The following is a 20,392-nucleotide window of genomic DNA, read 5'->3' as shown; positions in this document are numbered from 1 at the left end:
TAAATTAAAATAATATTTTAGTATTTTAAAAATAAAGGTAATATATAAAATTTGAAAACAACTGTTATGTTCAGTAGTAAAATAGTAGTTTCATTTAATGCCATCATAATTATCCAACCAAATAAAAAATTTAATTCACACGCACTCTAAGAAAGTGTTTGATTTAGAGAAAAATAAAATATAGAAGATGAGAATAAATAAGACATAAGTTCAGAAAATAATGAAACTATGTGAGAAATATTTTTTTAAATTATATAATTTAATTGATTTGATAAAAAAATAAATAAATAAAAGATGAGGAATAATAGAAGGATCCTTGTGTTACTATTCGTTTCTCCACCGTAAACAAAACTCATTTTTTAATCGAGCAATGTTTGACAGCCAACAAAGCAAACGAAACGACGTCGTATGAATAGTTGCCTAATTACGAAAATGGGATGTACATTTTCCGTGTCTCTATATAAAGGGAGAGGGTGTGTTTTGAATTTTGCGCGCTCAAATTCTGGTTGCATTTGGGTTTCTGTTCATTCGCTGGTTTGCTCAGCAGTGCAGAATCGAGATAGCTGAAAATGGAGGACATGGACGAGATCGATGCCGTTCCTCAGGTCCACCTTTCATACAAATTTGCCTGAAAACTTCGATTTCCTATTACGTTTTAGATCGATTAGCTAAAAACTTAAATGGCGCCACCGTTCTCTACGGATAGTCAGATTACTACATTTTTTAGGATAGAACTTTGTTGGATAAAATTGATTCACTGAAGTTGAAGCTTGAATCGATTGTGTCAAAACATTCTCATGATTAATCTTTACAGATATAGTAGCTTCAAATGAGTAACACTTCGATCTTTGATTCTCTAATGACTTTTAAACTGTTTTGTTATTCTAGCTAGATTTGTTATGGAAATAGAATTCAAGCCTAGTGCATGATAGCGATGGATAATTATCAGTCATCAATGACAGGAGACATGCCCTTGTCTGCACCGGTTTAGAGTGCTTCTATCTTACCAGTTACTAGAAGTGTCAAGTTTAGGAAAAATGAGTTCCGATTTCATGACGTGATTTCTATTAATATAGAACTTTGTTTACTTACTATTAGTGCAAGTGTTTTGGGTTTTATAATGCATTGCAAGCTGATAAGGAGGTGGTTAGCATAATGAGAAATGGAGTAGATTAATATCTTGAAAAAATAGAGACAAAACATCAGGGGATAAGCTTACAAATATTCTCAAATTTGTGTTGAATAAATTTACGTAATATGAATGAGTTTTATATAGGAGGTTTCATATTAGAAGAAAGAAACTGGCGAAAACATTAAATTTAAGGGTTATCTGGTAAACAAGTTTTGTAATAGTGTAATTTAAATTGAATACTGTCATAGGATGAGGTCTCTCAGCAATAACTTTAATTAAATGCAGAGTAAATTTATAACTACATGATAAAATTAGAGTGATATTTTTAATATTTATTAGCCTAGTGGGAAAAGGCTTTAACCATATCTTAACCATATGGTCATAAACAATTTCTTAGGATTATGAATTGAAGACTGCTCAGTTTCAATTGTTGGTTCCTGTAACTTTTTTACTTAAATGATAGATTTGCTTCACTGCCATCTCAGTCCTTGATTGGAAAATTTGGACTTTTTACAGGTTTACATGGCTTGCATACTAAATGGTCATAGGTAAGCTTCTTTTAATAGCTCACATATCTGTTGTCCAATATTGCATAAAATTGTTTGGTGCAAAAACAAAGTGATAGTTTCCTAGCACTGGGAGTGAAATCGTGTGAAGAATGATGTTGCATGAAGGATATTTGAAATTAAGTGGCAAATTGTTTCAGAAACATTGGAAATAAAATATAATGTGTAATGTTGTAATTTTGACTGCCAAAAAATGGTTACATAATTATGAGAGGTTTGTGCAGCTTAATGTGCTTGTTCCTGCTACATGTATTCCACCTTATTTTTTCTTCTCAAATGCAGAATAGGAGTTTCTTATTATGATTCCACCCTTCGCCAACTTTATGTACTTGAAGTTTGGGATGATGGTGACAAAGGTTTTCCAATTATTGATCTGGGTATGATTTCTTTCTTATCATTGTTGATCTTGAGTTCAGTTTTAGGCAGTAATTTGCACAGCTTGTTTTTGGTTTCTATCCTCCTTAAAAGGAGAAGTTGTGTTGTGTTGTGCTAAACATAATTCTACAAATTCTCTAAAATTAAAAGGAGTTTTCTCCCCCTTTAAATAAATAAAGCATAGAGCAAGAAATCTTAGTTATATCAACTGTAGCAGTTCTGTTTTCTCTTTCACCAGTTCAAATTCCAAGTCCGAGAACATATCCAAAAAGTTTTAAAGCTAAAAGTTATAAAATTGCCAAACAACTTCAACTTCAATTTTAAGCATTTTATTTAAACTTTAACTCTAAAGTAGATTTCATGATCTAAGAAAGTTAATCCAAATGCAATCCTCGGTTTTGCTGTTCCTCCTTGGTGCCATGTGGAATCAAAGTTGAAACTTGAGACTCAGCATAGATATGTTGTCTTTCGATAGAAGTTTCAATATTGTGCTTCATATACCCCTAATGACTTTACGATGAATATTTCTTTTACTTGTTATGAATTCTAGTAAATGAATGTCTTTTGATTTGAATATCTGGTGCAGTGAAATATCAAGCAAACCCTTTGGTTATTTACACAAGCACTAAAAGTGAAGAATCCTTCTTGTCTGATCTGCAACAAAAGGGTAGGAAGCCCTTAATGCGATTAAGTTACAAAAGACTAGTATTTGAACCCTTGACCCATTGAAGTTACGCAGATGGAGTAGCTGAGTCTCCTACAGTAAAGCTTGTTAAAAGTTCTATATTCAGCTACGAGCAAGCATGGCATAGGTATTGCATCCGCTAAGATCTTAAAGAGAATTCTTAGTCTAATCTTTTGCAGTGTACAGGATGATATATTGAATATTTGAATTATTGATGGATATTGTTGTGTGGACTTTCTGATTCTAAATTTTGATATCATACTTTGATCTATTTTTATACTTTTGTATTTTATGTATGTACGGTTTTCATTGAATGCTTAAAACTTATCCTGTCTATAACACATCCACACACAAAAGTAACTGTTGATTTAGGAACTTACCTTCTCTTTGAAATTGGGGTCATCTTTTTTTATCACACAATTGCCATCATTGCTTCTCTCTTTAACCTTGAAAAGTTTTTATTGTTTTGACTGTTCTGCTTCAGTGAAAGGGTTGAGCAAAAGTCTTGACAATTTACCTCTTAATTTTTTTTATTGTTTTATTCAGCATGCCCATTTTGTTTTGTGGTGGAGGCTATTGTATGACATATTTTATTTGGTGATATGTAAACTCCTTTTTATCAAATAAAAAGGAAAAAAAAAGTAAAAGTGTGCTGCAATTTCAGTATTTTATCACGTTTACTCCCAGAATCCTTATTTTACAGATTAATTTACCTGCGAGTGGCGGGGATGGATGATGGATTAAATGTGAAGGAGAGGATTTACTATGTGAGTTTGAAACCATCGACCATCGTCTTAGTATCTTAGAATTATAAATGCACATGCTTAAATTAGTAATGGAATAATTATTTGTTCTAATTAATTGTTGCTTATATTATAACAAGTTTTGTATGGAAAAATCTTTTGTCCTTTCAATTACTATGGCTGTTGCATTCCCCTTTTTCTCCTCTCTGTTACAACTGCAGCTGAGTTCCATGATGGACATGGGAAGTGAAGTACAGGTTCGTGCTAGTGGTGGCCTTCTTGCAATATTAGAGAATGAAAGGATTGTAGACACTCTTGAACAAAAAGAATCTGGAAATACATCAATCTCAATTCATTCTGTTGCAGAAATTTCACTGTATCCTTATACTTATTTTGCTCAGTGTTAGTAGGCAAAACGTTATTCTTTGTGCTGTTTGAAACTTGAAAGGAGAAAATGTGAGTTCAAAGGTTGTCCTTTACTACGGTGATACAGAAATAACTTTCTCAAACTTGATGCAGCAGCTCATGAAGCATTACAAATATTCCAAATAGACAAGCACCCAAGCCACATGGGAATTGGTAGAGCCAAAGAAGGGTAGTTATTTGCTTAATCTTAAGTATTTTACTTTAACAATATGTAAATATCTAAGGCAATGTCTTAATTGCAGGTTTTCAGTATTTGGAATGATGAATAAGGTTTGTTGAGTTGTTTGAATAGTGTGTGCTAATTTCTTGTCATATAGGATTAATCATTTGTCCTGTATGCAGTGTGTGACTCCGATGGGTAGACGTCTTTTGAGGTAACATGAATAAAAAACAGTGAGAATGCGATGTACTCATCTCTTAAACTTCAGAGCTTATGGTGACATTTTTCTCACATATTTTCCCCTTTTCAGAAATTGGTTCTTAAGGCCTATTCTTGATCTTGAAGTGCTAAACTACCGTTTAAATTGTGTATCCTTCTATGGTCTAGTATGTATGGTCTAATTAGGCTTTACTAGTCTGTATAATCCAAATTTCAGGTTAATAGAAAATTTTACTTAATTTAACTATAGTCCCTTTGGTGATGGATTGTCTATTAGATATCTATTCACTACATATCTTCAACAAATTATCATATAATAATGAAAACTGATGTTTTTCTTTGATGGGAAGTAGATATCTTTTTTTCTACGTTCAGAAGAATTAGTTGCTTCATTACGGGAAACCTTGAAATCTGTAAAGGATATCCCCCACTTGCTGAAGGTATGAAATGTCTCTTCCTCTCTCATCCCTGTTTCTAATAAATTTTGTTTTCTTGTTCTTCTGCACATCTGACTCTATGTTCATTGTCTATTCTTGAAATTCTCTTTTATAGATTATGTTTTGCTTGGACCAAATAAATAATTAAAAAGAGCATGATGTATGCTCATTAAATTTTGGTAAAACATGATATTTTAACTATCACAAAATGCAATGAAAATCTATTTTTATCTTGGGAGCATGCAATACAAGTATTTTTTGAAGATGTGTCAGTCTGTTTTAGTGCAATTATGAATGTGATGTTCCTTTTCGAAGCAAAAGGCTGTATTATTTGCGTACTAACACTTTTTGAAGATTTAATCAATCATTAAAGAAATTTGACTCTCCAAGCTTTACGTGCGCTAGCTCTGATTGGACAGCTCTTCTGAAGGTAAAATTCTCTTTTATGCTTTTCTAGTTTCCAATAGTCATATTTCCTTGTGCTCTAACCTATTAAAATTCACGTCTGCTTCTACATATTAAAAGAAATTTACGTTGTTCTGTTCCTTGAATTTAGTTTTACATGACCCCCAATGGCCTTTAAAAAATTGTAAACTTCGAAACACTTTCTTTGTATATTACAAGTTAAAAGAAGAAATCAAAGGCAACAAATATTATCCTCTTCCCGTTCTCAAATTGTTGCTATTTTCTGCTTGTCTTTTCTTGTCACTGATTAAAAGCGAAGAAATCTTGCTGCATGAAAATTGAAAAATGACAAGATAAAAAACTGTTGCGAATGAAGGCAGGTAATGTTCAGCCCGTGTTAGTTTTGTTGTTGAAGAGGTGGGCAAAATGTTGAACTAGTTAAATAATAAGAAGTCCGGTAAATGATAGGTCAATGCATAAAATTAGCAAAGCAATAGCTTTCATTATGTTTAAATATCTAACAGAGTCAAATACAATAGGATGAAACCAAATAGAATGGGATAAAGTTAACAATTTGTTGTTTGGATATTTTTATAATGGACTGGAACAAAATGAATAGTTCTGTCTCATATATCCCAAAATTGGAATGGAGGTTAAATAGGAGTATTGAATGGAATGGGATGTAAATTGGAATGTATTTCATCATGTTCTGTTTTATTCCATCCCATTTTAAACAATCTAATCAATGGAGCCAGGTATTTCATTTCGTTTTGCTCCAATCTATTGTCTGGCATTTCTTACAATTTGAAGTTTAGGCCTAGCACAATCCTACCAAGTCAGTTTGTAAAGTAAAGATTGCGCAACTTTTATAAGCCAAATCTCTTGGTGAGGCGAGACTAAAAATGCCCCCTTCAATGCTGCAATCAAGGCAGCCCAAAGATGTAAATAAGACGGGTCAAGGATGACTATAATTAACATAGTTTTCGACACTATTAATCCAAACATAGTCTAACTTCTATTTCCACATCAAGAGGATGCGTCATCCTAGATTATTGTCTTTTAAAAAAATTATATAATTAATTGTATATTAAAAAATATGGATGGGATCTTTTTTCATAGTTTTATGGTTTATCCATTATTTTTGTTATATGAGTGTATTCTATGTTGTTGTAGTTCACGTGCATAAAAATACAGCTAAGGAAAAAAGAATATCAAGGTTTTGTTTCCATATTGGGCACTGTTTATTTAAGAAATCCATTTACACGAGTTGTGGAAATGGAGAGGAGATACGTTTATTCATAGATGTTCATAACAATATAATATACTTTCCTTTGCAGCGAAAATTCCATTTTGGGGCTTCCGTACTGATTTTATGTTCATATCATTTGTAGAGTATTTGTGCGCTGTTGCATGTAAACAAGATTTTTGAAGTTGGAATTTCAGAAGGCCTTCGTGAAGAATTGAAGTATTTAAACTTGGATATTGTTGAGAAGGTATTGCATATATGCTCTATTCAAGTGCACTTGTATACATTCTAGCTTAAATGGTTTCACTTTTGATGAGTGACATCACTGCAGGCTAGTTCATGCATAACAGCAGAACTTGGTTATGTCTATGAACTGGTAAGTTTTATTTGTTTGTCTCCTATTAAGTATGAGAAAGACAAGAAAAAGAAATTGCATACAATGTGCCTTGATGCTTTAAAAGCATCTGATTTTCTGAACTGGTGGAGTCAGACGAACCATCTTAAATGTCAATTCAATCGGGAGATTTATTTAATTTCTTTGGATAAAACCGATAGCAGTTTTCCCTTTGTTTAGATTATGGCTTGTGCAGGTAATTGGTGTTATTGATTTAAATAGAACTAAAGAGAAGGGATATGCGACGGTGGTGAAAGAAGGTTTCTGTGACGAGGTTAAACCCAATGTTCTAGTTCCTTTTCTTCGCCTTAGTGTGTGAATGTAATGAATTTAGATAGTATGCAAATGCCACTCAAGTTGAAATATGTGTTGTTCAAATTGTCTCTTCACTCACGTGCCTGGTAGGATGATATTCTAAGCAGACAAATTAGTCCATAGATAAAAATTTATTTTCATTGGTTAAACTGTCTTTACCGTGTCTAAGGTTTAATTTATGAGACTGGATAATTTCGGTATTTTGTAGTTGGATGAGCTGAGGCAAATATATGAGGAAATGCCGGAATTTCTGGAAGAGGTGGCTTTTTGTGTAAATTTTAATTGATCAGAAAAATTATATATATATATATAAATATTTTCATCATGATACATATTTTTTGTAGGTTTCATCATTGGAATTGGCTGAACTTCCCGTTCTATGCAAAGACAAGCGTGTTCCGTGTATTGTTTATATACAGCAAATAGGTAGGTAGATCTGACTCTGAATTACATTTGTATCCATAAAATGTGGTAATGGGTCGTTGCATTGCCCGATCTTTATGAAGTACATTTAATAATAAGCATTAAACATTGTTTAGTCCTGTAAATATGATTATGTTTAGTTTTAATTCTTCCATTTATCATGGTGACTGGGTTTGTCACGGATTCAAATATAGAAACAATTTCTTTATGAATTCCAGCTTGTTGTGTGTTGCCTTTGACTATCAACCGAACTTTGTATCTATTGACTAAACTATCACTGTTGTATTTCAATTTGAAAACTCATTTGCATTCTAAGTAGTATTGCCTTCAGGTAAAGGAACCTAAGACCGACTGTCATTATTTTCCAAAGGCTTAATCTCTTGAGCCATATAAATGGTCCATTCAAGGTAAGGCATTGCTCGATAATAGAATTGAGGTGTTCATAAGTAGTGAAAATTTGATTGATAAAGGTTTTGTAATTTGGATTGAGTTTGTTTAGAGAATTAAAATTCTGAATGGGATAAGTATGTGAGGTGCTAGAACACACGTACTCAGACAAGTAAGAAGGTTTTTAGACACTCTCAATGATCTCCGAACAGAGGATTCAAGTCCATTAGGACTAGACATTGATGTTTCGGATGCAATGTGAGATCTTCGAATAGAGACTTCAAGTCCATAAAAACTAGACATTGATGTTTCAGATGTATTGTGAGGCTCATTAGAATAGATAGATATTAATGCATCATCAATGTCTAATTATATTTGATTCTAATACTTGCAACAACCATTTGCCACAACGAGGAATCCTTTACTCCAAGTGTCTCAAATAGTAATTTGCTGGATTTCTGCCACACAATGGCAGGGTGGCGGTGTCCTGCTATTTTGGCTGTTTGACGAACACTAGTTCACATTTTTTTCATTGCATAATCTTTTTTGGCTATTAAACAACACTGGATATCTTATTATTGCACAATGCATATCTTTTTTTTTTGTCTACTGTAGGTTATTTAATGTGTATCTTTGAAGAAAAACCTGAAGAAACCACTCTGGAGACACTTGTAGATTGGGAATACGCAGTATGTTGGTGATTGCACTCGGTCAAGTGATTTACATAATTAATATATTATATTTCGTGGTAGTCATTTCAAATACAGTTTTGTGACACAGATGGAGAGACAAAAAGATACTTTTATCGTACGCCGAAGACACGAGAATTGGATAGTCTGCTGGGAGATATTCACCATAAAATTCTAGGTATTTTAAGCATATATTTGATAGTTCCCTGATTTGTATTTATTTATTTGCTTTGAAGTAAGTAGCCAAGCCTTTGTCCAGACTGGTAACATGCTCTAACCTTGAAATGAAAAAACTCTCTATGTTGAACCGAGTTTAATGCCAATCTATGACTTTGGCTCAATCACGTTGAGTTGCATATGGAGAAACAAATGCATATAAAGACGCAGTAATACACGTATTGTAAGAAATTAAATTTTCATAAAATTGTGGAATTCCTTGACACAGCTTCTGCGGTAGACTTTACCGTAGGAGCTATGAGACGTAATAGATAATTTTGAGTTTGCCTTCAAAAGTTATAACGCTTGGTCTTTGGTGCAAATCTTACTTATTTGTGAGTTCTTTTATTCAAGATATGGAGAGGGCAATCACCAGAGATTTGTTTTCCCGTATATTGATGTTCCATACCCTTTTGATAAAGGTGGCAACTTTTGCAGCTGAGCTGGACTGGTAAGATAAATTGTCGATGTAATAACTGGTGCTTGCTCATACATTTTTTTATCATTAATAATTTTGTTTCAGCTTTTTGTCAATGGCATTGATTGCACGGCAGAACAACTACGTCAGGCCCTCGTTGACTGAAGAAAATTTGCTTGATATAAAAAATGGAAGGTTCAGATCATCTGGTTATATATAAGAACCTATTGAAGAATCATTGATATGGTTACTGATAAAAACTGGTTTTGTTTGTAGGCATGTTTTGCAGGAAATGACGGTAGACACATTTATTCCTAATGACACTAATATTCTTCATGATGGTAAATAGCTGTACACATACATAACTGATATTAGCCAACTTATATTATTGAAGTCCATTTTGATCAAATTATTTTGTTATTAATCCTCTTCCCTTGTTCTTTACGTTAGGAAGAATAAATATCATCACTGGTCCTAATTTTTCTGGAAAAAGTATCTATATAAAGCAGGTCAGTTATTAGTTCTTTATCTTTCTGGGACATCTATTCCGCAGGATATTGATTGTACTGTTTTAAAATAGCAACTATGCCGAGTTCTCAACTTCTGCTTGCTAATATTCATCTGGTCTGACAACCAAAACACTACAATTGTTAATTTTCATCTGATTTTTTTATTTATTTGGGTTTTGCACATTTTTATGTTCCTGACATTCAATCAATTTTTTTCTCTAATTCTATTGAAAAAAAAATTAATTAGCATGTATTTTCGGGATAACAATTACTTAATGGTATTATTATTATTTAACAATTTATTATATAATTTGGTGAATACAATAGCATATACATGAAATCACAACTTAATAAAATTAATTTGCGCTATATTATATTATACTAAAAAAAAATGCCGATCAAAAAAATAAAATAAAAATATTATACTAAAAAATAACATTTTTTAATGTCTTATTTTTGTATGATTATCTCAAAGTAAAACGAAATCTTAACATTTTTATTGTTTCATGTGATGAGCTTGTGCTTATCCACCTTTCCAGCTTCAAGGGTTTTTTTAAGGCACTGTGTTGAAGACTACAAAATATATTGGCTTCGAAATTGCAGTTCTTCAAATAGTTGATTCCTTAACATACACTCTAACGTCTGGCCACTACATGATGTTACTGACCTTGCTCCTTGTTGCTCTGAGATTTATAAAGTAATGAGAAGTATTTTGCAGATTGCTATAATTGTTTTTCTCTCCCACATTGGTAGTTTTGTGCCAGCTGATGCAGCAACTGTGGGTCTAACAGATAGGTATAATTTTCTCATGAATCGCGTCCCTTATGAAACAGGAGTTACACTGTTGAATGCTAATCGTTTTTTATTTCCTGTTTTTGGGGGGAGGTATTTTAGAATATTTTGTGCAACGGGAAGCAGGCTTATGACAGCTGAACAATCAACATTTATGATTGATCTACATCAAATAGGGATGATGCTCAGGTATTCTAAGAAAAAGGCTAATGAGGCTATCTCCATTACATTTAACATAGAACGGTCATAGGAAAAATCTGTATAACCTCCTAGCATCTGGACTATGGTGCAGGATGCCTCTATCTTCCATATCACTCGTTTGTTTTAGTTAACCATTTGGTTTCTATACCAGAGTTAACTTTTCATTTTAACCTCCACCTAAAAGCTTTATATTTTCAATCTATTTTTTTATTTTTATTTTTTATTTTTTATTTTTAACAAATTTTTATATTTTAATTCTTATATCTCTATTTTGTGGTGGTTTACACTGCCAAAAAACTAACCAACAAGGACTAAAATATTGAAAAACATAGAGACTAAAACGTAGAATTTTTGAAAGATCAAACATTATATATGAACAATTAAATAAACGGAGGGTTCTAAGCTAATTTACAGTTTACTAAAAGGATAATGTGTGTGTATATGTCTATATTATTTTTTAATGCATAGAAAATCTACAGGCATGCTACTTCGCAATCTCTGTGTTTGGTGGATGAATTTGGTAAAGGCACTCTTACAGAAGGTCTGTTTCTCCAGTGTTTAGAGTGTCTAAATCATAAATACATGGAATGTGTGTGCTTATTGCAGATGCTAGTTTTTAGCTTCGATTTTTAATCTTCCTTTCAGATGGCGTTGGTCTACTTGCTGGAACCATAAATCACTTTGTCACGTGTCATGAACCTCCAAAGGTTTAACCTCTTTTACTGAAATTATATAATGTGTGTATTAATTCAACTTTTCAGGATTTACAATATCATTTTTTGAGCAGCATGCTTCGCAGCATTTTCTTGTGATGAACATCTTTATGCTTCCAGTTGCCGTCGTCTCATGTCTATAATCTTTTGAGTATTCCTTTACAAGTCTATTTCTGTTATTTTACCTTTCAACTATAGTCATTTTTCTTAATTACATTAAATAATCTTTTTTTGGTACATTTAAAATTATATTTTTTTTAATTTTTGCATATTTTACACATCATTATATATTTATACGCTGATGTGTCAGAATAAAAAATTGTTGCTGTTATGTGTTAATATGTTAACAATCCCTGTAAATCTATACTACCATCTTACAACATTGTATAATAAATTTTATTCAATATTTTAATTAAATATTTTAGTATTAAAAATAATTGTCGAAAAGGTTGGTTTTGGAAAAGCAGGTGTCAATTATTTTTTGCTTTTGCAAAATTAAGCCGTTTTGATGTCATTTCATTTTCTTTGGTGATACTTCATCATAGTGTTACCCATTTAGCAAAATGGTAAAATGCATGAAAATTAAAGAACATGATGGTAAAACATATAATTGTCAAAATATATTCAGTACTATTCATTAACATGAAATATTTGAAAAACAGGTTAAGTCATTTTTAACATTGAGTTAAGTCAATTGACAAAAAGAAACTGTGAATTACATTGAGTTAAGTATTTTTAACTTAGTTGATTTAGAGTTTAAGATTTTTGTGATAGGTTTAAGTTTAGAATAAAGTTTGTTTGATAAGGCAAATAGTAAAATTTACTTTACAAAACTATTTTATAATTGTTTTTAAGAATAAAATACTATTTATAATAAAAATAATAATTTATTTCAGTGTCAAATGAATGTAATCAGTGTCAAGGTTCGCAAAGATTTAAATTTTAAAAATACATATTATTTTATTTAATATTTTTTAAGCAAGTTAAAATTATCTGTTAACTCAAAATGAAGTCAGGTTACACTGACAAATTATAGCTCTTTTACAAAATAGGTCAAATCCATATAATTTTTTAGGTAACTTATGTTAGACTGAATCAGTCAACTTGGCTCGTCTGACCATTCCTAGAGATTAAAAAGCGTGGGTAGTAAATGGTATAATAATGATAGTTAAATGTTAAGATATATAATTAAGTTTTGTTGTTTTTTTTAATTAACCGGCAAGCATTCGGTTTTTCGGACATTGTTATCGAAAAACAAATTCTCAGGAAATTTTATTAAGCTGAAGTATTAAGTCAGAACCTAGAGTCGAACTGTAATCCAAAAATATAATCACAATTGGTGAAATGACTAGATACAGTTTCTCATATAGATTTTAACTGTCATTTGTTCTGCAAATTTTGTAGGTTTTTCTGTGCACTCATCTCATGGATTTATTGCATGGACAATCCTTGACCAAGGTTATTTAGTGCATACACTTATACTTGTGCAAGGAGTTTCAAGTATTTGAACTCCTCGGTTGAGTAACCATAAACTTAATTCCTTTGAAACTATTTCAGTCTGAGCAGATTAAGTTTTACACAATGAGTATACTGAGGCCTGACGACAATTCCACATATATCGACGACATTGTATTTTTATACAGGTATGTTTTGTTGATTCTGCCATGCAGTATGCTAAAAGAACTATATTTACCATCCTAAGGTTATTTGATGTCAAAAGAAGGACTTGATGGATATTAGGAAGGCTATTGTACTTCACTTGATCCGACATTATAACAAACATGTGTTGTATTTAAAAAAAGTTAATGTAATAGATGCAATTTTTTTAGTCTAAGACCAGAGATGGAAAACTGATTTCCAAAAATTATATATTTAAGCTTGCATCTATTTCGGTGGGCTCATCCTGAACATTAAAATATGCACATGATGATAGTATTTGGTCTATGCAATGCCCTAGGCAGAGGAGCTTTCATTGTACTTTGCCCTTGTACTTTGTCTATACTATTGAGATAGTATAGAATTGTAGTGGGTCTGCTTTTCGAGGAGATTTCATCTTTGTTATTATCATTTTTGTTGCAGGCTTGTCCCTGGACATGCGCATCATAGCTACGGTATGCTTGCCTTATTCAGTATGTTATGTCTAGAATATTAGAGATATACTTTCTAAAACAATAAAGGAATGATGTTAAACACATTCTGTAATACATCATTTGGTGAATTTTAATAAATTCCAGCACAGAGAAGTGTCTTTAAAAATGTGTTGAAGAGTGTGTTACTAACATTTTTTGCAATATCAATTGAAATACCAATGAAAATGATGTGTTCGGTTTTTGGAATCCTGCAGGGCTGCATTGTGCACTGCTTGCTGGTAATTAACAAAACTGCTGCTTAAAAATGATATTTCCTGATAAAAAATACACACGCATATTGTTCATTCTTTTCTTTTTTATAAAAAAATAAATTAAGCATATTTTGTTTTCTGTTTTTTTTTCTTTCCTTGAAATGAAACAAGCTGCACCGTTCCTGCAGGTGTACCTGAGGAAATCGTAAAAAGAGCAGCTGCTGTGTTGGATGCTGTTTCAAATAATAATCATGTCGAGCGGTTATGCAATGAGAACATCTCTGCCCAAGATCGTCAATACAAGGTGAAATTTTAATTTCATACATAAGTCAAATTATAGCTTTGGATACTGTTTACCCTCATATATGTTTATTTATATTTCCGAATGGAATGCAGGATGCCATGGATAAATTGTTGGAATTCGATATTGAAAAAGGCGACTTAAAACTTTTCTTTGAAGATATATTTTCTCTATCGTGAGTGAAAGTCTTATCTGTTGGTCGTTTTCGAAGGAATTATTGCGATGCCATGTGCGATGGTATAACATTTATACCGAGATGAGTTGCATACATTTTTATTGAGCATCCTTTTTGGAGAATTATATCTTCCTATAGCAGAGTCTTTTACATTGTTTATCAACGGCAAGCTAAAAAATTAGTTGCATGTGCAAAGTTTAGAGAGTGAATAGATTCAATCATATATAAACATAACTGATAGGATTTTCATCAGAAGTCTGTTAGGTTAAGACTTACACCATCTTTCTCACAGGAATGCACCTTCATCTCATGTTGTGCCAATTTAGATATGTCATCCACTCCAAGTAACATAATGCATATTTGGCTAACCAAAGATCATTTTTCATGAAGCCTGGCTCTGGGATTTTATTTTTCCACCCCCATTCGACTTTTTTTTATCGGCAAGAAAAAATAAATTAATATGAACTACTTTAAGGGTGACTCAACCCTTATACATAATGATAACACAACAGTACTTCAAAACTCCTTCTAACCTACCTAATCCTTCTAACTTTAAAACAATAAACATCCCAGTCAAAGGAATAAATCTTACATAAGCTCATTTAATTAAAAATATATCAGTCATAGGATCAATGCACCACTCAAAATAAGTAAAACAAATAGAATCAAATTTAGATGTTGTCCAAGATCAAACTTTTAATTGAGTCATGGTAAACATTTCTAAATGGGCGATCACTATTCTATCTTATGCTTATTCGACTTTTAATATGGAGTTAGAAAAAAGAGAGAAAAAAATGTGATTGAAGAGTTAATGAATGATGAAGTTCAGGCTGCTACTAGTTGTCTCATATTAATGGGAGATGCGTAAGCTGAAGAACCATCGAAAAGTCTGTTAACAAATATACGAGAAGCTGCCTCCGTAGGATGGAATTGGTCAAAGAAGATGTGATCTTGTCTATTAGGACAAAGGTTTGACAATGGCAGGCAGGGAGCCCTGGCATTCAGCTCCCCTAGTCCACAACAAGCACCTTTTACCTCACTAAATCCTGAAAACAGATTTCAACTCTTTTTAATTACAATCCGATATTTTTTTTAAAGATATCAATTAATAATTTTAAAAGAATTTTTTTTGATAAAAACGGCTTTAAATTTAATACATCAAAATTTAACAAGCTTTTATTTAATATTTGCATTTTTAAACCCTTAATAAAACCCTAAACCAGATTTAGGAATTTTTTTTTTGAAAATGTCAAGTGAGTGTTTGTGTTGGTTGGGGTTGACATGAAGTGGATGAAAGTGAATTAAATCAGATTTTTAGAGATCATAAATGTAGTGGAGTCAAGTAACCACAAAATTCACTTAACTTTTAGTATAAATATGTGATGAAGTCTTCCTATACATACCCAATTCTTTTAACATAATTTCAAAATCTAACATAAATACCAAAATTTTAAATTTTTTCAGAATATTTTTGTGGGCCCCAGAATAAAAAAAATATTATTAATTTTTTTGAATATTTTCGTGGGCCCCATAATAAAAATAAAATATTATTATTTTTGCCACATGGCCAATTGTATGTAAAGCAACTCCATTTGCCGTTTTTCAACCTGATCTTTGTATTTAGCCCCATGTGTATATGTTGTGATAACTTGATTATTTATCATGGACAATATAATAAGGATAGTGTGGTAGTAAGCGAGAATACCGTAGGAAGCTGGACTTTGAATGAGGTCGTTGATGGCAGCATAAGTGTCAAAATAGGAGTAGATTATCCCTCCATTCTCTGATTGCCATTCCATCAACATCGATTGAAGGGCTTCATTATACTTTACAGACCAGTAATTTACTTCTACAACGCATTCCGTTTTGTTCTTCAGCCTGAACTCAGGGCAGCATCCCAGTGTTCCAACTCCCGCGATCTCAAATTTACGTCCACCATGATCGTATAATCTCTACACAAAATTCAAAAGTTTCCAGAAATTAAAAATAAAAAAAAAAAGTCAATGACACAACCTAAGCACAATCATTGTGTGTGGTACCTGCAGTTGCAATTTTAGTGAGAAAGCCATGGAATCCACGTACTGGTGTGGGGTGCTTTTCTTACGAAGATCTGATGACTCAAAGTATGCAAAGAGGTCGTTGCTGCCAATCACCACAACAAAAACTGATTTTGAGAGATGTTTTTGGAGACCATCTGCTCCTTTTTCTCGCGTCATTTCCTCGTGCACAATTGAGTAGTAGTCCACTTGTTTCGTCAACGGTATTGATTGTCTCTGAATTCATAATAAACGACAATATTATGTTCAAGAACCCCACAAGTCATAGGGCAAATGATAGAGCCCAAAAGCAAATAGAATGAAGAGCATGTTATCAACAAACCTTACATCGATTTGAAAGGTTGTGTTAAATTTAAAACTTTCCTCTCTAGATTTATTTAGAATTTATTCTAATAAGAGTTTGTTGAACTGATAAGGCCATTTATTACGTGATGATTGAACCATTCATAAATATATAGTTTCAGTATAATTTAGAGAATTTCGACTTGACCTTTCATAGCATATAAATCAAATTTATAAGTTGAGTTAGACTTAAAAAATTTCAATTTTAAAAATATTATACCAACAATCACTACAAGAAAATCATGAAATAGAAACCAAATTGTAGAAACCAAAATAATTAGTTGCAATAGTAACTAAATTAAATATCATTTTAGAAACTAAAAATAAATTTGATTTCTAAATTAATTTCTATTATTGTTAAATAGTTTCTAAATTGGTATCTAATTAGCAACCAAAGTTTTTGCTACCAAATTTAGAAACTAAATAATTGGTAGTTAAAACCTGAGTTGCTGAGTTGCTAATTAGATACCAATTTAAAAACTATTTAACAATAATAGAAAATAATAGAAACTAATTTAGAAACCAAATTTTTTGTTAGTTTCTAAAATGGTCTCTATTTTAGTTCCTATTGTAACTAATTATTCTGATCTCTAAAAATTGTTTCTATTTCATGATTTTCTTGTAGTGAATAGGGATTTTTTTTTCTTTTTCTCAAATTATTTTTATCTAAGTAATAACATATGCACAGGAGTGGAAAGAAGAGAGAGAATGATAATGATAATGATAAATAAAAAATAATAAATAAGCAATATTGAAAATAATATAGATTAAATTCAGACTTCTAAAATAAAGTATGAAAAAAAGATAAAAATAACAAAACATGTATATGAAATTTGTTAATGATGTGGTTAATTCTAAAGAAAAGGAACTACGTCCCTATCTAGATTTAAATGGTCCATGTCTTTCAAAAAGATGGACCCAAAACACCAGGCCTACTTCAGGTCCATCCTGGGTCAGATTCCCACAACCCTATTTGGCTCATATCTTCCACATACACCATAAATGAATAAAGGTAAAAAAGAAAAAAATAAAAATAAACTACTTTTAGTGACTTACATAACGTTCGTCAGAACCATCAAATATTCCAGCTCCTGCAGAGGCAAAGCTAACACCATCCATGAAGGTTGCACTGTTTTTGTTGGCCTTTGATGTTAGGGAGAGGTAAGGTGGCGAAGTTGCCAAACCCAATTTCTCAGCTGCATGTTCAATCCACATAACACAATTATTACATTAACTTTTTTTATGAGAAAATAAATAAATAAATAAGAACTATTCAGTAGTGATTCAACTCTTATACAAAATAAATAAATAAAATTTAATTTTATTGAAGGAGATTCCACATCGAATAGAGATGAACTATTCATGATATGTTCCTTATGGTAACTGAATTCATAAATTATAGTGAACAAATAATCCGAGCTACTAGATATATTGGTCAAGGTCTCATGATTACCTTATCTCATGCAAATAGGATACCCGTAACTATTCAATATCCTTATGAAAAAATAATCTCAACGTTTTCGCGGGCAAATACATTTTGAATTTGATAAATGCATTGCTTGTGAAGTATGTCCTATAGTCTATTTCTGTCCTATAGATCTACTCATTAATTCATTGTATATAAGTGGATGCAATCCTCATTCTCATGAACCGGTTTTATGGGATTGAATTAGGCTTAAAGTCCACTTCGTAACATTTATTACCGGAAAAAAGTTAACCTTATATAAATCATATGATCAAGACACCAAGAGAAAAAAAAATGCTATAAAATTTATCTATATATCCAAATTGTTGTTTTTTTTGCCATAACCATATTAGTCAACTGTTTATTTTTATAATAATAAAGTTCAAAAGTTTTATTAAGTTTGTGCACCAAACTATCTATTTTATGCTTTTCGGTTGTCACTGCACATGTTGGTGTTCTTTTTCAATGTTTTCCGGGTCTCACTTTATGAATATCTTACAGGTGAAGAATTTAAAATTGCAGAAAACAAATTTTCCTTCCAAAAATATCTGTCAACAATATATATTTTAGCCAGATATTGATTAAGCATCCAATAATCTTATGATCAGAAGACCCATATATGTGTTAAACAAGTAACAATGTGAGAATAACTTTTCTTATAAGCTAACTTTTGAAGATGAATTAGGTCAACTAAAATTTTAACATGAAATCACTAGTTATCAGATTCTCATCTCTCAATTTCTTCATCCATTATCTAATTTTTGAAAGTAATATATATATATAAAAGTAGAAGGATGCATATAACACCACATAAATTAATATTTGAGATTGAATCAGTTCAAACAAATTATAAAACATATAACTATATAGGTTCAAGACTACCTGAGAAGACAGAATTCAGTATAATTGAAAAAATTTCAGTGTCTTTGAAGTTGAAGTGCATGATGAGACCAACATAGATATATTGTTGAAATTTCATAACTTTGCAGTGATTTTGAAATATATATGCATAAATCATGACATGATTGTATGAACATTTGAAAGGGCAATGGTTAGAGATTGTTTGGGAATGAATTACCAACAAAATCTGCAGCATTCTTGCCGTTGCTGAATCTCCCAGTTGGTTTGTGAGTAGGAAAATCAATGCCATAGTGACGATGATTTGCCTTGGCAATGGAAAGAGTCAAGTAATTGTTGTTGCCAACATCCACAAGTGAGTCTCCAAACACATACACAGCAGGAACCATTTCAGCCTTTGAAGAACCAAAGATGAAAAAGCCATAGATCAGATAGAACAAACACCCCACAGAACTTTTTTTCTCCATCTTGGTTGGTGTTTATGTGTGCTCCAAATTGTTGCTGGTTTAGGACTTTAGGGTGTGTGGAGGTAGCAACTGTTGGATTAGTATTTAAAGATACCCTAAAGCTGGATGAAAGGTTCTGGTTTATGTGTGTGAAAACAAATATTTGATTGAATGGTAGTGAGAGATAGTGGAGCAACACTATTCTGCACATATTCCTTCCACTGCAACTGATCTTTATTTTATTATCAATGATGTGTAATATGTTAATGGGACAAATATTGTCAATGTCAAAAGGAAAAATTCTCACACTTGTTGTCTGGTTTTTAGTTTTTACCTCAACAACTAAACTGTGACAAAGTTCATTAATCCTGCTTCTGATAACTCACTAATAATATTTTGAAACTCTATAATGTTCCGATCTCTTCCAAGAAATAACATAACTAAGGTTGTAGCAGAAAAAAAATATTTAAATTAGTATTAACCTTGACTTCTAAACGATATGAAACTATATATAAACTATTCTGAATTATCATGATTATAACATCTGAATCAATCATGTTTAAAGAGTCATGATTGTTATTAATACAATATACACTACAAAACAATTATAAAATAGAAACCAATTTTTAGAGACCAAAATAATTAATTGCAATAGTAACTAAATTAGAAACCATTTTCGAAATTAAAAAAAATTGGTTTCTAAATCAGTTTCTATTATTGTTAAATATTTTCTAAATTGGTATCTAATTAGCTACCAAGGTTTTAACTACCAATGTTAATTAGATACTAATTTAGAAACTATTTAATAATGATAAAAACTAATTTATAAATCAAAATTGTAGTTTCTAAAATGTCTCTAATTTAGTTACTTTTGCAACTAATTATTTTAGTATCTAAAAATTGGTTTCTATTTTATGATTTTTTTAGTGATATATAATTGGATGAAAACAAATAGT

General features: G+C 31.5%; 2 protein-coding genes across 3 annotated transcripts; one reads left to right on the top strand and one right to left on the bottom strand.

The window, feature by feature from the left end:
- The first annotated feature begins 471 nt into the window (after nucleotides 1-471).
- Nucleotides 472-14,376, top strand: LOC137826265 (DNA mismatch repair protein MSH5). Of its 2 annotated transcripts, XM_068632169.1 has the most exons (34): nucleotides 472-605; nucleotides 1,649-1,680; nucleotides 1,981-2,075; nucleotides 2,660-2,740; nucleotides 2,813-2,885; nucleotides 3,462-3,525; nucleotides 3,723-3,877; nucleotides 3,995-4,096; nucleotides 4,170-4,197; nucleotides 4,270-4,301; nucleotides 4,398-4,455; nucleotides 4,660-4,746; nucleotides 5,117-5,173; nucleotides 6,540-6,641; nucleotides 6,726-6,770; nucleotides 6,985-7,062; nucleotides 7,312-7,362; nucleotides 7,448-7,529; nucleotides 8,529-8,602; nucleotides 8,681-8,780; nucleotides 9,173-9,269; nucleotides 9,342-9,431; nucleotides 9,513-9,577; nucleotides 9,687-9,745; nucleotides 10,464-10,540; nucleotides 10,640-10,726; nucleotides 11,218-11,279; nucleotides 11,384-11,445; nucleotides 12,856-12,909; nucleotides 13,009-13,094; nucleotides 13,531-13,562; nucleotides 13,796-13,819; nucleotides 13,981-14,096; nucleotides 14,189-14,376. In XM_068632169.1, exons 1-34 carry the CDS (start codon nucleotides 570-572, stop codon nucleotides 14,270-14,272), a joined length of 2,427 nt encoding a protein of 808 aa, XP_068488270.1. In that variant the 5' UTR covers nucleotides 472-569; the 3' UTR covers nucleotides 14,273-14,376. The 2 variants fall into 2 exon arrangements, with proteins under 2 accessions (XP_068488270.1, XP_068488271.1); XM_068632170.1 differs by lacking the exon at nucleotides 13,796-13,819.
- Nucleotides 14,377-14,841: 465 nt separating this feature from the next.
- Nucleotides 14,842-19,672, bottom strand: LOC137826266 (GDSL esterase/lipase At5g55050-like). Its single transcript, XM_068632171.1, has 5 exons — nucleotides 19,211-19,672; nucleotides 17,724-17,863; nucleotides 16,308-16,541; nucleotides 15,974-16,220; nucleotides 14,842-15,314 (listed from the first exon to the last, which is right to left on the bottom strand). The coding sequence occupies exons 1-5, from the start codon at nucleotides 19,455-19,457 to the stop codon at nucleotides 15,094-15,096; spliced, it is 1,089 nt and encodes a 362-aa protein (XP_068488272.1). The 5' UTR covers nucleotides 19,458-19,672; the 3' UTR covers nucleotides 14,842-15,093.
- Nucleotides 19,673-20,392: the final 720 nt, after the last annotated feature.

The sequence above is a fragment of the Phaseolus vulgaris genome, chromosome 8 (genome assembly GCF_000499845.2).
Source record: "Phaseolus vulgaris cultivar G19833 chromosome 8, P. vulgaris v2.0, whole genome shotgun sequence".
NCBI lineage: Eukaryota > Viridiplantae > Streptophyta > Magnoliopsida > Fabales > Fabaceae > Phaseolus > Phaseolus vulgaris.
This window is presented reverse-complemented; position numbering and strand designations above follow the sequence as displayed.

Bases quoted from the DNA above. Each gene is read 5' to 3' on its own strand.
- LOC137826265 (XM_068632169.1), top strand. From the start codon at position 570: ATGGAGGACATGGACGAGATCGATGCCGTTCCTCAG. The intron at 2,076-2,659 runs GTATGATTTCTT...TATCTGGTGCAG, and splicing joins TTTTCCAATTATTGATCTGG to TGAAATATCAAGCAAACCCT. The intron at 7,063-7,311 runs GTTAAACCCAAT...GGTATTTTGTAG, and splicing joins AAGAAGGTTTCTGTGACGAG to TTGGATGAGCTGAGGCAAAT.
- LOC137826266 (XM_068632171.1), bottom strand. From the start codon at position 19,457: ATGGAGAAAAAAAGTTCTGTGGGGTGTTTGTTCTATCTGATCTATGGC. The intron at 17,864-19,210 runs GTAATTCATTCC...TTGAACATGCAG, and splicing joins GAATGCTGCAGATTTTGTTG to CTGAGAAATTGGGTTTGGCA. The intron at 15,315-15,973 runs GTATTCTCGCTT...ATCTGTTTTCAG, and splicing joins TCAAAGTCCAGCTTCCTACG to GATTTAGTGAGGTAAAAGGT.